This window comes from Phodopus roborovskii, unplaced genomic scaffold, assembly GCF_943737965.1.
Source record: "Phodopus roborovskii unplaced genomic scaffold, PHOROB, whole genome shotgun sequence".
NCBI lineage: Eukaryota > Metazoa > Chordata > Mammalia > Rodentia > Cricetidae > Phodopus > Phodopus roborovskii.
In genome coordinates this window covers 14,458,728-14,473,572 of record NW_026126585.1, presented here as the reverse complement: position 1 = coordinate 14,473,572, position 14,845 = coordinate 14,458,728, and the positions used below count along the sequence as shown (strand labels likewise).

Sequence of the window (14,845 nt, the reverse complement as noted above, 5' to 3'; positions counted from 1 at the left end):
GCCTGGCCTCGGGGCCTCCTTCCTTCCCATTCCCCCTCTTCTACTAAGATGGGCAGCCAGACAGGATGACATAGCTGCCCAGATCGGGACAAAGGGTCTCAGAGCAGTTCAGAGGAAGGAGAAGGGATCAGCAAAGGGGCAGCAGGGAGCTCCTGAGGAGACAGATCTGACAGTTCAGGTCAGAAATATACGTATCTAACAGTCTTGTGCAGTCTTACTGCTTATGCGGGCATTGAAAATTATGGTTAAAGGCCAAATGCCGTTTTCTGTTTGAGAGTTTTGCTGGAATGTAGTGTAGCCAGTGGTTTGTGTACCTTCTGTGGCTACAGAGCCGAGTGGTTGCCTCAGAGGCTGTCAAGTTGGCAAATCTAAGATAGTTGTGTGTGCCTTTGGAGGCCATGCCTTGGTTTAATGTTTTGGCTTCTATACGAGTGGTCTAAGGAGACCAAATGCAATGAGATTGCTTTGCTAAGGACACGTGATGTCCACACTCTTGGCTATTCACCATGTTCCTTTGCATAGTTAAGGCTCTAAGAAGCCCTGCATGCAAGCATCTCTGTTGATTAACCCAACATTTCCCTAACTTCTTTGAGACTCAACTTAATTTCTTCTGACCACGTCTTAATATCCCAAGGAGCTGATGGGTATTCAGGTATCTAACAGTCTTGTGCAGTCTTACTGCTTAATGCAGGCATTGAAAATTATGGTTAAAGGCCAAATGCCGTTTTCTGTTTGAGAGTTTTGCTGGAATGTAGTGTAGCCAGTGGTTTGTGTACCTTCTGTGGCTACAGAGCCGAGTGGTTGCCTCAGAGGCTGTCAAGTTGGCAAATCTAAGATAGTCCCAAGGCCTATGGGTATTCCTGGTAAAGATGATGGGTCTGACAAACCAAACAGCCTGTGGTTTTGACCCGTCGCAGCCATCGGTAAACTAGGTGGTCTTGACTGCCTTGTGTACCTGTCAAGAGCTGCTTCTTCTTTGTTGGTGGGACGGAGCAAAGGTGGCTACTCTGCCTCTCTTACTGGGTCTCAGGCAGACTGAGATAGCAGGCAGACAGCAGTGTGGGTGATGGGTTATGGTGTGGTGAACTTCTGACAAGTTCTGCTTAATCACCATTGCTGTGGTGAGGTGAGAATACACTAGGCCAAGGTCTCACACTCTCTAGTCTTCCCTCTGGTTTTACTAGCTTGGTTGCCTGGTAACTTGGCGGCCTCAAACCAGTGGCTTCTTCCACTGGTCCTCAGATCCCCTCTAGATCAGTGGTTCTCAACCTTCCTGTTGCTGTAACCCTTTAATACAACTCCTCATGTTGTGGTAAACCCCAACCATAACATTATTGTCATTGCTGTCTCATAACTGTAATTTGCTATTGTTATGCGTCATAATGTAAATATCTGATATTCAGGGTATCTGATAGGTGACTCCTATGGAAGGGTTGTTTCAGCCCCAAAGGGGTTGAGACCTTCAGGTTGAGAACCACTGGTCTAGATTAAGTATCTGTAGCTCCGAAGTTCTGGGTTTCCACTTGGCTAGCTGCATTCACGCTGCCTCCTCACCGCCTCCTTACCTATGACAAGCCCCTCATGAGCCCCGAGGTGTGTATCTTGGCTTTCTCGGTTCAGCATCTGGGGTCATGACCAGAAATGAAGAGGTATCTCTGAAGGACTTGGATGCCACTGACCGTTTAGAAGGCAAGGCCGAGCCTCCTGGAAATGTCAGCATCACAGTTCTTACACTGGTATTGGCCCTTTCTCTCCCCATGGCCTCTGGTGCTCAGTGCCTGTACCTGCCAACACACGGAATAGAGAACCCTGGCTTATGGACAAGACCGTAGGGTCAACCGTGGACCAAAAGCTCCCCAGCACACACGGGTATAAGGCAACATCCACATAAAATCCCTCTCATTTGCCCTTTCCCCTTCCCTTCCCGAACCATTTGCAGCTTTGTCCACAGCCTTGGATGGCAAAGCTTCGTAGCCAGTGGGACAAGTGGAGATTGACAGAGAAGGTGAAACCCTGAAGAAAAGTACCCTCTTCTCCCATCATTTAGGAAAATCCCAGAAAATCTTGACCTGGACAAAAGATTTACAGTGCGACGAGAACAGGGTCAAATGGGGAGACGGAGTGAGAAGAAGAGGGTTTTTTTCCTCCGCTCTCACACAGAAACCTCCCAACCCAAAGTGATGGGAGCCCCTGGGGATTCAGACCTTTTGCCCAGGTAGATCCCCAGAGCCCACAAAGCCCAGGTCATCCCCAGACAAGCAGGCGTGGGCATTTAGTTGGCTGGGGTCCCACCAAGTTGCTAGTTCTCTGGAGATGTAGTGGAACGGATAAAATGCAATGACCGTCCTTAAGGAGCTGCAGTGTTTGCTCAGGTGAGCCTGGTGTACGAGAATGCTGAGGGGGAGCAGCAGGCTTTGTACTAACCAGCGTAGAGAAAGAAGGGCACCCAGAGAGGCAGCAGAGACCCCACAGAGCAGTATTCTCTCTCCCGCCTTTCCTTCCCATTCTCCCTCTCGCACTGGAGGGGGGAAAAAGCTTATAAGGGGCAGCAGACTAGGCGGTTTAAAAACAGTCAAATCAAACCCTTTCTTGAAGACTTCTTTGCATTGCGGTAAGGTCACCTTTGGATTCAGGCAGAGGCCGACCCTCTGAGGCCAGAGTTGGTAGCCCCGCCTGCCCCCAAGTGTCCCCAGATGGAGGCTGAGCTCAGTTAGCTAGTCTTCCTGTGGGTAAAGGCGAGGAGGGGATGAATAATCCTGGAGAGATCTGGTCTTGGTCCTCCTTCCATGGTGACTGAGCTGTTTTTATCCTCAGGGTTCTGGGTCCTTCTCCATGACAGACAGGCCGGCTGGGGCAGGAGGAAGGTCATCCTGGGGCAAGTTCTTTCCCACATCAGGTTGCTCGCCTGGTAGGAAATGTGTCATCTGAATTAGGGTGATCCTTGGTGGCCTTTCTGCCCCCGGAGCTGCAGAGAAATAGAGAAGGCTGTGAGTGTCCTGGGACACATGTACAGATTTGCCTTCCTAAGAGTGAGAGAGAGGCACTTGTCTGAGAATTTCCTAAGATGGAAGTCTGGTTGCTGGGCCCATTAGAACAATGATGATTGACCCAGATGATGTGGTCCCTAGCTCTGGGGACCTCAGCCTCTCCCTCTGCCTCCCAGAAAGCCTCACTTTCTTTTTACCAAGGTCACAGAGTGGAGTTTGCATCCTTGGGATATTAAATGAGAGTAGGGCAGGCTGCGTGGAGAGTTTGCTAGCATGGCTTCATACCTACAGTTAATAGTGCTTAGCACCCTCCAAAGACCTCCTCAAGCCCAGGAATGCCCCAGAGGCACAGGTGGAGAGGGGGTTTTAAGAAGCCACGACCAAGCATAGTCCAGCGGTTCAGAGTAGATTTTACGCTTTCTACATCCATCCAAAAGTCTGGAGATGCAATCTAACCTGACCCAGCCCTGAGGGTATCAGTGGGACAGGACCATTCACCTCCTAGCTTTGGGGTTACTTAAGCTCAACTCACAGGTCCTCTGTCTCCAGAGTCTCCTTTTCAATAGGACCAGAGGTGCGAGCAGAACCAGAGGCAGCAGAGTGGAGACTGGAGTCAGGATCCAAGGGCTGCTCTCTCCTGTAAGAGCACTGCAGCGGGAGGAGTCAAGGATGACAGGGGCATGGAATCAGGGAGGCTGGAGCTAGATGACTATTAAGACAGTAGCCCGCCTCTCTGGTTTCACAGGTGGCCAAGCGGAGTTCCTGGCCAATTGGCCACCCTTGTCGCTGTAACTGGCTCCAAGCAGAGCTGCTCTCTGCAGCTCCTCAAGCCCAGGTCCTTTGCTTCACTCCACCCTCTCGTGTATGGGCCACAGTGTGCCGTATTGAGAAAGAGGATGCGTGGCAGTCAGGGCAGTGGCTTTGGGTCTTCACCGGGTTATTTCCCTTCTCTGGGGTCTTTGATCCTCACATTAGTGCCCACTGTATGGACACTGACGTGTGGGGGGTTGCTGGCCAGTGCGTATGCACCCCATCCCACCCTTTACCGATTCATAGACACGAAGGGAAAGAGGTCCGCAGGAGGGAGGGCTGGCCAAAAAGCAAGGCGTACAGGTACCCAAGGCTTACCTCTTCATGGATGACTCCTTGCCAGGGGTCCACACAACGCCCCCTGATGAAAGCTGGCTTGGTGTTTGGGGGCTACTTTCTCCGCCAGTGTTTTCTAGGCGCCAATCAATGCTTCCAGATGCCATTTGCGTATGTGAAGTATTCAACGTCCAGGCATTTGGAGCTGGGGATGATTCCTCCACAGAGTACAGCGTTTCCTGCTTAGAGGTTTCCCTTGCTTCTTGGAGAGTTTCCCAAGTGACACGCTCTGAGATGAGCGCTGATGGTCTGGTGGTTCCTGTGGTCTTCCTGAGTGCTTCTGGAGGTGTGCTGACCTCTGTTTCTCCCTGCGGCCCATCAGCCTCTGGAGCTGTACCTTTCTCCCGGCCCTTACTGGTACTAGCTCTAGTTGCTGCTGAGTTTCTGGTGCTCCATGTCCAAACACCCTGTGTTGTACTGAACATGCTTCTTGATTTTGAAGTTGGACTCTCTGGAGTGGGGACTGTTGCCTTGATAGAGCCTTCCTCTCTGCTGCTTGTCCCTGGAACCGTTGTCTTGGCTGTTCTTGGGATTTGTCTTCCATTGGCTGGAGCTGTAGTTTTGCTTACTCTTGTAGTTAGAGCTGTTCTGTCCTGTTCTGAGCCTTGGCCTTCTAGAATCTGGGTGATTTCCAGCGTCCATCTGTTGGCTGTAGTTGGAGCTTTTCTGTCTCTTTCTGAATCCCTACCTTCTAGAGTCTGGGTGACTCCTGGGGTCCATCTATTGGCTGTAGTTGGAGCTGTTCTGTACTGTTCTGGGCCCCCACCTTCTAGAATCTGGGTGACTCCCGGGGTCCCTCTGTTGGCTGCTGCAGCTATCCTAGGAGATGTTGTGATGAGCTCACCAGAAGTTGAAGATGCTGCATAGGTGGTGTTGGAAGGACCTGTGTGGATACATCCAGAAAGAGGCCATGAGGGAATTCTATCTATGCTACCTAGTAGATTCAGCAAAGGACATTTGATCAAAATGCTTGTTAAGCAGGATGCACCTGATTAAGAGATGCAGTCTTCTGCCAATAAGTCAGATAAAATTAAAAGGTGAGAAACTCAGCGTGCTTCTAAGGTTTTGTAAATATTCACATTTTATGTTCCTATTTCCTTCCCTCAGGCCTGCATATTTCCTATCCAGATACCTAGGAGCCTACGTGTTACTCTTCAACAAAGGAGTAACTAAGCCCACAATTGCAGCAGACAGGTGTACTGCAGCATTCAAGGGAATTTATATGCTCAGCAGAAAGATCAGTTCTGACTAGGTGTTCTGCAGAGCAGCCTTTGTGGTGCATGTGTGCATGCAAACACACACACACACACACACACACACACACACACACACACACACACACACACACTGCTTTAGATTTCTATGCTTGAGTCTGGATCCAGTCTTTGGAATAGAGCCTTGGAGCTCTGTCAAGTGCCTGCACAGGGACTCAGCAAGGCACTACTATAGGAAAGCCTGGCCCAGACACCCTCTCTCCTCCCCAGGTAGGCATCGGCAATGCTATCTTTTCTTTGCAAGTTTTCTGGAATCCGAGAACTTAATTCAAACATTCATCCTGCAACATTCAGGACAGAAATGTGCAGCCTTATATATACTCCATTGGGCACCCTTCCCTGGCATCTGCCCTTCTTGAAGATAACTTTTATCTACACCAAAAGTGTACCTCTTAGGGCCTTGCTCCTATTCCCCTTTCTAATTTGAAAGGCACAGGGCTTTCTTGGACTTCTGAGCCTTTTCTTGTACCCACTTCTTCTGAACTTCAGCTTTACAAATATTTGCCCATCAGCCATCAGTCAGCTCATACCTGCAGCCACAATCAGATCCGTCCTGAAGAACAGCATGTCATTTCGGTCCCCGATACCACAGCGGTAAAGCCCCGTGTCATTCAGGGATAGTTGCAACAGCTTCACCATGAAAAACCCGCTCTGTGGAAAGTCAGTGAGGGTCACGCGCCCTCTGTAGTCATGGTGAGTGTAGTGGTTGGTGGACACGATGGTGTAGCAAATCCACAACAGAGGGCTCAGGCGGCACCAGTATTTTCTTTGATGCCTGTTGACTGAGGAGGGGGCATAATGGCAGCGGATGGTGACGGCTCCCCCAGTCTCTCCAGACACCAGTCGTGGGCCTCTTAATGCATTTGCATCTGCAGGCAGAGAAAATTGTCAAAGGAAAGGGGGCAGTGAGTATCACTACTGTTAGGGAGCTAGTTATGAACTCTGCTCATCAGAAGATACCGAAGAGCTTAGCCACTGAGGAAGTAGCCCCTTTCCAAAGTATGGGAGGGAGCTGAATTCAAGGCCTCACCTGAAAGACTCTTATCCAGTATCTAGCTCACATTTATGTGTTAGGTGTTCTCTTGCAAGTCTGTCCAGAGCCTGCATTCATTCATGCCACTAAACTCCATCTACATGCTTGTAAGGAGGAGGAGGCAACTCCAAGCAGAGGGCTCTGGTTTGCACAGCATGTAAAAGAGAAGTGTTACTAGTGTGGCATCCTCTGCTAGCTTGGATGGTGCATCTTATAGATCAGTGGCTGACATTTTCCCACACTGGCAACTTCTCCACAGGACAGAACACGACACGTACGTGGCGCATGGCTGGTACAGGAGCATGGGTGAGAAGAATTATGGTACACCTGCTTTGGCAATATTTAGCCACAGGAAGCCTTTAATTTGGTACGATGTCAGCAGAAGCAAAGTGCATTCTTTCGCTGGCTTTTCACACTTTCTGAGGACTCTGTGTTCCTTAATGAGACCCCAGGCATAATCTGTGTATAGTAGATTTCATTGTCTCTTTAGGCACACAGAGTCTAGTGTGGCCTAAAATTATACATCCATATGTACAACAGACTGAAACTCAAGTGTCTCATCCGGCGGAAGGCTTTTTTTTTTTTTTTTTTTTTTTTTTTTTTTTTTTGTTATTGTTCCTGCCAGGTTAGGAGGCCACCCGGGAGGAGATGTACAGGTTGGTTGGATCCCTCGCTTTGTGTTCTTTGGCTACTCAGAACTGAGAAGAGGGTGGGGGGGGGGCTGAGGTTGTGGTGCAGTGTTTCTGAACCCGGCTAATGTTCAAAGTAGTCTCTTTTTTATTTGCCTCCCAGATATCTTTCTGGTGGCTTCTGTCTCTAGTGTCCTCCTTGAAAGACTGGCTTCTCATTTTGCTGGCCTTTTATGGCTGCCAATAACAACCTTGCGACTTCTGGCTATTTGCACATTTGGTGTTTCTTTTTTTGTGGCCTAAATCCCCTCTCTTGGTGAGGGCCCTACACTGGGTCGAAGAAAGCACACTTTGTCCTTTTGTCAGACGAAACCTGGAGTATAATGGCACATGTACTGGGTCACGCTCTAGACATTGCTTCCCTCACACTGGTTAGGGTGAGACAAAGGGGTCCATCTCTGCCCAGCACACTTGTCACATCCCTCAGCCCTCCTGAGGGTCTTTGCCCTCCCTTAGGAGCCAGGACGGCTGCCTGGCGGGCTGTTGTCAAAGCCAGCCTCATAATTCCTTCCCACAGAAATGCCACCAAGCATTGCCATTTGGTATGAGTTACCTGGTAGTTTGGTATGTGTCTTTGGGGCTTCTGAACCCAAGACCCTTCTGACTAGTATTCCCTTACTGGGAACAGTTAAAGAATTTGTGGATCCTAGTGTAAGAGGAAAGTGCAAGACTCCTTGTCCAAATTATCACGTTGCAAGATGAGGTTGTGTATGACAACACATGCTGTAAGCTCACCAAGAGGCAGAGACTGGAAGAGTTTTGAGACTAGTGCTTCCCCAAACCATCCCACCGTACAGGAAAGAAAGGGATGCCATTAAACCCTTTGTGGCGATCTAATAAAGCTTGCCTGAAGATCAGAATGCCAAGCTAGCCACAGCCATAGAAGCCAGGCAGTGGTGGAACACACCTTTAATCCCAGGAGTGACAGACAGATCTCTATGAGTTCAAGGCCACCCTGGGCTACGTGAGAGTGAATCAGTCTAAAAGAGAAACAGAGCTCACGCCTTGGATCCCAGCACTAGAGAGGTGGGGGCAGGAGTGATATGTCTGGGTGGAGAGAGGGATGTGGGGGTGGGGTGGGGTGGGACAGGACCTCAGAGGATTCAGTCTGAGAACTTGAAGGGGCAGGATCTCTCCTTTCAGTCCGAAGATTTCGGAGAGGTAAGAGCTCTCTAGTGGCTTGGCTGCTTTGCCTTCCTGATCTTCAGCTTGAGCCCCAATATCTGTCTCTGGGTTTTTATTATTCACGTTTCATATTGGCGCCCAACATAAAGGTATGAATTTATGGAAAAGCCAATTGCCTATGGTTTTGGAACCACCAGCACCCAAACCAGACACACAATATAAAGGAAAAGCAAAAACCAGTCTTCCTGATGAACGCAGACGCATGAATTCCCAGTCTCTATGACTACCCACACAAGACTGATACAAGATCCAGTCTACCAATATTCTAATAGGAGATAAGAGGGGCTGAAGAGGCCCCGCCCCTCCATGAGGACTCATAGGTAGTTAACGCCTGCTGGGGGAGGGCCTCCTGCCTTCTCTGAGGATCTATTGGTAGTTAATGGTTGTTGGTATAGACACTAGTAAACTGACCATAATCCTGCAAACAACCCTTCATCCATGCTCCTATAAGCAACCCTAATTAAAGTAGTTCTCTCTCTCTTCCTCTCTCTCTCTCTTACACACATACACACACAGAGGACACGAAAGTTGAAGGCGCCTAATTAGGAAGAGAAAGGAGATCTGTTAGAATAGAAGTGGGGGCCAGAAAGGGGAGTGGAACAAATATCGCCAAAATACATACATACATACATAATACATGCATACATAATACATACATACATAATACACACACACAATACATACATACATACATAATACATGCATTCATAATACATACACACATAATACATACATAATACATACATACATACATAATACACACATACATAATACATGCATACATAATACATACATACATAATACATGCATACATAATACATACATACATAATACATACACACATACATAATACATACATACATACACAATACATGCATACATACATAATACATACATACATAATACATACATACATACATATGAAATGTCATAATGAAGCCCATTGTTTTATATATACTAATATAAATAAAGCTAACAATTTAGGCTAAAAAGACAAAGACAAACCGGCAATAGCAACAAAATAATTCTAAGACAGCAACAGCAGAGCATAAAATCAGCCACCTTCTGAGTACAGATGGATTTGTAAGGGGTTTGTCTCTTGTGTGTGATGACCTGAGGTCTAATTACAGGAGAGTTGCAATCATAAATGCTTTGCTTGTAGCAATACCACTGAAGCCTTATTTAAACAACATACCTCAAACCACATCACCCATGATAAAGGTTACTACTATTACATTTTATCTTTAAAAAGCAAGAATATTAATCGGCATTAAAATTATTATTATTAAAATGTTCACACCCTAGATTCTAGAAGTTCTTGTGTCCTGGAGTTGGCACATTTGATAGGATCACTGGACCGTTAGTCAGGATGATGAGGCAGTCTAGCTTTTCTACTTGAGTATCTTTGGTTGACTCTTGCAATACACATAATTTTTCATTAATATCAGAATTAAGAACCAATACCTCAAGTGGTGAGCTGCCAATCGGTAACTCTTGACTTCCATTACAATTAAAGGATTTGAATTTTATACTAGCCAATGCTGAGACTTAGAGAAAGGACTGGCATTTAGGATTAAGGCGCCTGGAGGCCCTGTTGCTAACTAATTCCCTGCTTCTTGGTGGATGTGGGGTACCCGAGGCCTCATCGGTCTATCATTGCTGAATGGCGGTGTGTTGCTATGACTTCCACTGGGGTCAGGGATGGGAATGATGCTTGCAGTTGAGACGGACCTTACATTGGGACAGGACTTGGTTTGACAAAAGAAGTCTTTGGCCAGGCAAAGGCAGAGGAGGGGCTGTACCTGTAAGGGAGTTCTTCCAGTAGCAAGGGGGTGTGGAAGCTGTGTGTGCGTCCGCAGTGAAGAGATGGGTCCTGGAAGAGGGAGGGCCAGCTTGTAGCCCTCTGGAATGGGGTCGTCTGTGTGGAGGGGTCATGGACGAACCTGGGTAAAGGGAGAAACCGAGCTATCAGAGGCCACCAAATGCCTACAAAGCCATTCTCAGGAAACGTGAAGTCAAGCTCTAATTCCTGCCCCACATCCCATGGACTAAGAGAGCATCACAGTGTCCTGCTGGCTCTGATTATGGTGGGGATTAAGTGGCAGAGCAGAGGTTGGGGCAGCGGGAGACTACATACCTTAGTTCACAGTGCACATGGGGAGTCAGGATGTGTCCCTGGGTGAGGATTAAAGTACTGACCAACATATTCAATTGAAAACTTGGAACAATCAAGTTTAGAATATACAAGACATAGAAGACTATTAATCTCTATGTGAACAGAGAGGTCCTGTACCTTCCTGAAGGGCAGTGAGTGATTAAGAGTTCTACATCACACACCGGACAGCACTGCCTGTTGGTTCAATCTGATTTGTTGATGAACCAGACATGGTTAGTCCATTTTTAGTGTTATCATAATGTTTTCACTCATTAATGAATTCAACAATGATTTGTAAAACGCCTACCTCCCTGGATTAGGTCAAAGTAACAGACACCACACACACACACACACACACACACCCTACATTCTTCAGGAGCTCACCAATACCATCATAATAAAATGTACAGACATCATTGCATGGGGAAAGGCCTGGCCTACCTACTTCTGGCCTGCCAGCCAGCGTACCAGGCTGCAAATACGGTTAGGATTCTATTCCTCCTCTCATTGTTCTCAGCTCCTGATGCACACCAAACACTTCATGAATATACGTTAGATAAGTGACTAAATGCATTCACATTTGGCATCATACAATTTCTTTGTATACTGCTGTTCTTGTGTGTAGGATAGGGTCTCCATTTCTATGTTGCTAAGCCTGGCGCTTAGGTATTTGTAAAACGATGGGAAATGAAACCTGTAACTTTGTGTTTTGCATATCTTGGAACCTTGTAACACTCTGTAAACAGCTAATTTTTAGTCATCCACTTAAATGGAAGAGCCGGGGGGGGGGGGTGAGCATGGTGGGTGGAAGGGTGGGGGTGAGGGCTGGAGGGGACCTTGATGATGTGTGTGTGTGTGTGTTGGGGGAGAGGGGTGGGCATTGTCTAAACCATGGCTTTTATTCTAGATATCATTAAGTCAGGCATAAGCAGTCTCGGTGATCTCTCACGGCCTTCATTATCTGCAGCACAATGGTGTGGGGTCCCCTGAGAGAAGACTATACATCTGCCTGGTTGGGCTGAATTCCAGGTCCCCAGCAGGCTCTGAAGCTTTACCCTGGGCTGTGTGTGGACTCACCATGCAGCAGGCTGAGTATGAGGAGAAGTGTTTTCCACCTGGTTCTCTGGCCCGAGACCTGTAACCACATAAAGACAAGAGGCCTGAGGGAGACACGTCAAGTTAGAGTGAGTGGCAGGGGGTCCAGGGCTGGGCGCTCTGGCTGTGGAATCTGAGTTTGCCCCACCAGCTGGGGTGGCCCCACCTGAAAGGCAGAGCCAGAGGACAGAGGGCGGTGTGTCCTGGGAGGCGCGGCTCTGCAGAGTAGTCCAGAGGGGAAGAGCCCTTGCAAAGCTAGCGCATGGTTGGAATTGCGATGCTTGGAAGGCATTCCTGGAGATGATCGATCGGGCTCTTTGAGTCACTGGCGGACACTGTGTGTGGGGTACCGCACTCCTGGGATGCAGGGCAACCCTTCCTTTGTCTCTTTTCATCCTTTCTACTTGCAGAGGAAGAGTTATTTCTTCGGGGGGGTGTGTCCATGTGTTTCACTGCTCATGTGGGACTGAGTTAGTGCTAACCCTGCATCCTGCTGGCTTTAGGGTACCACTCTGTTTCTTCGACTTGATCTCTAGGAAGCTCTCTCCCGCCCTCTCCATCTCCATCCGCCCTCCTGCTCTGCATTCTTCTTCTGGCCTTGGGAACCCACTGAATGCAGAGCCTTGTGTCACACACATCCTTTTACTTTTAAACCCCGACACTAGATGGAGCATAGTGTGAGCCTGTGGGCAGCTACTGGGACCAGGAGCCCAGTGCTCCACCAGAGAACCCCGAAGGGGTCACTTCTCAGTTAAGAAGGACGAGATTGTACCCCGTACACATCGTCTGTGTTCTCTGAGAAATTTCACAGGTGCTTGGCTGTGTGGGCTGCAGACCCACACAGGTGACATTGTGTTTTCTTCTAATGTGAGCGTATACTTTACCAGTCTGGAGAACGATCAGTGCACCAACTTTATGCCAGGGGTTTGGAACCCAGGCAAGGAACAACTCCCAACTATGCCACAGAAAGCCACTGGCCCGTTGTGCAGGATCGAATCAAAGGAGGGGAAAAGCAAATGGGAATGGGAAGAGAGAAACAGGAGAAAGGGAGAGTAAAAGGGGGATAAGAGATAAAAGAGATGGGCAGAAAGAGGAGGAGAGGAAAAATAAAATAAAAACTAGGCTTCCAGCAGCTGCTTGTCACTGGGCTTGGCTGGCCTCAGTCATGTCTACTGGAACCTTTGGCTGCCTGACTATCCAGGGACCCAGAGTCCCCGGTTTGAAAAGACATAGGTTTTGTTTTGTTTTGTCACCTTCCAGCTCCCTCCACCCTACCACCATTAATGTGTCCCCTCCCTTGGGCACTGCTGAGGGCAGTCCTCGCCCTTCCCTGCCTCTCACCCCCCACACACACACACCCCAGCTCTCCCAGGGTGTGGTTGCACGTAGTCCTTAGTTTGATTAATATTCACCAAACCCAGGTTCCCTGCATGCCTGGTGCTTGGATTTTCCCAGGCTACTGTTTCCAACGTGCCAAGTCCTAATACAGTCCACATAAAGGCCGACATCACCATGCCGCCCAGTTCTTTTGAAGCCTGATGGTGTGACAGTATCTCAGCTTCAGGAGCAAAGCTGCCTCCGCAGGGCAATGAGGAAGCATGGCGTGCGATAAAATGAAATGTCCCTAGCTACTTATCAGTCATGATTGGGGACTGGGGGGTTATCATCAGTGCAATGTCTCCAGTCACTCTCCCTGCCAATGACCTTCAGGAATCCTCTCTGCGGGGCACCGGGGATCCCAGGCCTTTGTGACCCTGCACCCCAAGTAGAGTCCTGTGCCCCCCGAGTTCTGCCGGGAAACACAGGCACCTCCTTTTCCTTACTCGAGACGTCCCTGCCCACCCGGAGCCCCTCTGAATCCACCCCACTTCTCTTCCGCCTTCTCCCCCATTCTGTGGGATGGTCTGGCATGTGCACGGGGAAGGAAGCGCACAGCATCACCAGGCTTGGCTTTGCTGGAGGCTGCTACGTTCACCCACACGGGTGCCTATTGCCCTCCACTACAAAAGAGGACCCTTGCCTGGGCAGCTGTGTGTGCTGGTTCTGTCCTTCCCAGTATCCTTTGCCGGGACTGAGAAGAGGGTGCAGAAAAGAAATGCTGGTGCCCGACCTCCCCACTCCCACCCCCACCCCCGAGTCTTCTCTGGCCTCTGGAAAGAGCCTGCCTAGTATTAGGTGGTTCCTAGAGCAAAAGTCACAGTTGCTGCTGCAGATACTACCCCTTCTTAGAGTAAGACCCAGACCTCCAAGACAAAGCCATATCACCTTTTGTTCTCTGGGCTTAGCTGGGGCATCTTGGTCCATCTCAGTCCAGAGCAAAATCACGTTGGACTCTTTTCTTTTATCCAAGGAGATGCTGGTGTTGCGGTGTCTGCCAGCTGCTTTCTCTAAATCTGGAGACGGAGAAGGCAACGTGATGTGTTCATAGTGGGAGGTGGATCTGGAAGATGGGGGACCAAAGAGGAAGCCTCGGTACTCACCTCGTGCCTGTTGTATCGGGGTCCCTTCTCTAGTTTACTGAAGAGAGAAAGTCAATTCTGGCCTCTGGTTCTCACCGTCACTTGTTTCTTTGGGACCTTCCCCAGGGTTGGTGACAGTTGCTTCAGGGAAGCACATTGGTCCCTACTTTCTCTTCTCTTATACCCTGTTGGAGGCCCAGAATTTTAGGGTGCCCCATCTCAGAGGCCCTACTTGGGGACCTCCAGAACCAGTGATGCAATGGCCTGAGCAGGGGAGAAGGGGATTTCAGGATTCGGGGGGAGGATTTCCCGAAAGCTAGCCACCAGCTGCTGTCCCACTGCTGACCTGGACACTTCGGCTCCTGTGAAGAAGGCACTTGAGTGGTTTGGTTCAGTGACTCTTAGATTCGCGCTCTGGTGCTTACCAACTTGTGCCCTGAACAATGAACAATGAAATTAGTGAGGTGTTCTTCGCAGAAGGGGAACACGGACAAGCGTGGTCCAAGCTGATGGAGGAGGTGAAAAGCACCACAGGAATTCCCCTTGGGAATTTGTCCGCAGAGGCTCTTTTCTTTGTGAAAGATGCAGTGTTCCAATGTCCTCTGGTCTTGAACTGATACAAACTGAGTGCTCAAAGCAAAGGTGCTCAAAGGAGGAAGGATGCTGAGGCCTGTGGTTCAGGACCTTTTCCAGGACCCCTCATGGTTAATGACACCCTTGGGCCAAATCAGAAGGCCCTCCTTACTTAGAATGAATTCTGTTGGTTGCACAACATGATCAGCCATGGGCAGTTGTGGGTACTATACAGTGCTTGCCCAGGTT

The 14,845-nt window shown here is 48.9% G+C and overlaps 1 protein-coding gene across 1 annotated transcript; it reads right to left on the bottom strand.

Moving 5' to 3' along the window:
* Positions 1 to 2,658: 2,658 nt before the first annotated feature.
* Fcamr (Fc alpha and mu receptor) lies at positions 2,659 to 13,868 on the bottom strand. The gene is made up of 8 exons (XM_051203965.1): positions 13,830 to 13,868; positions 11,547 to 11,604; positions 10,117 to 10,257; positions 5,938 to 6,276; positions 4,900 to 5,016; positions 4,116 to 4,743; positions 3,520 to 3,635; positions 2,659 to 2,965 (listed from the first exon to the last, which is right to left on the bottom strand). The coding sequence occupies exons 1-8, from the start codon at positions 13,866 to 13,868 to the stop codon at positions 2,811 to 2,813; spliced, it is 1,593 nt and encodes a 530-aa protein (XP_051059922.1). The 3' UTR covers positions 2,659 to 2,810.
* Between the last annotated feature and the right edge of the window lie 977 nt (positions 13,869 to 14,845).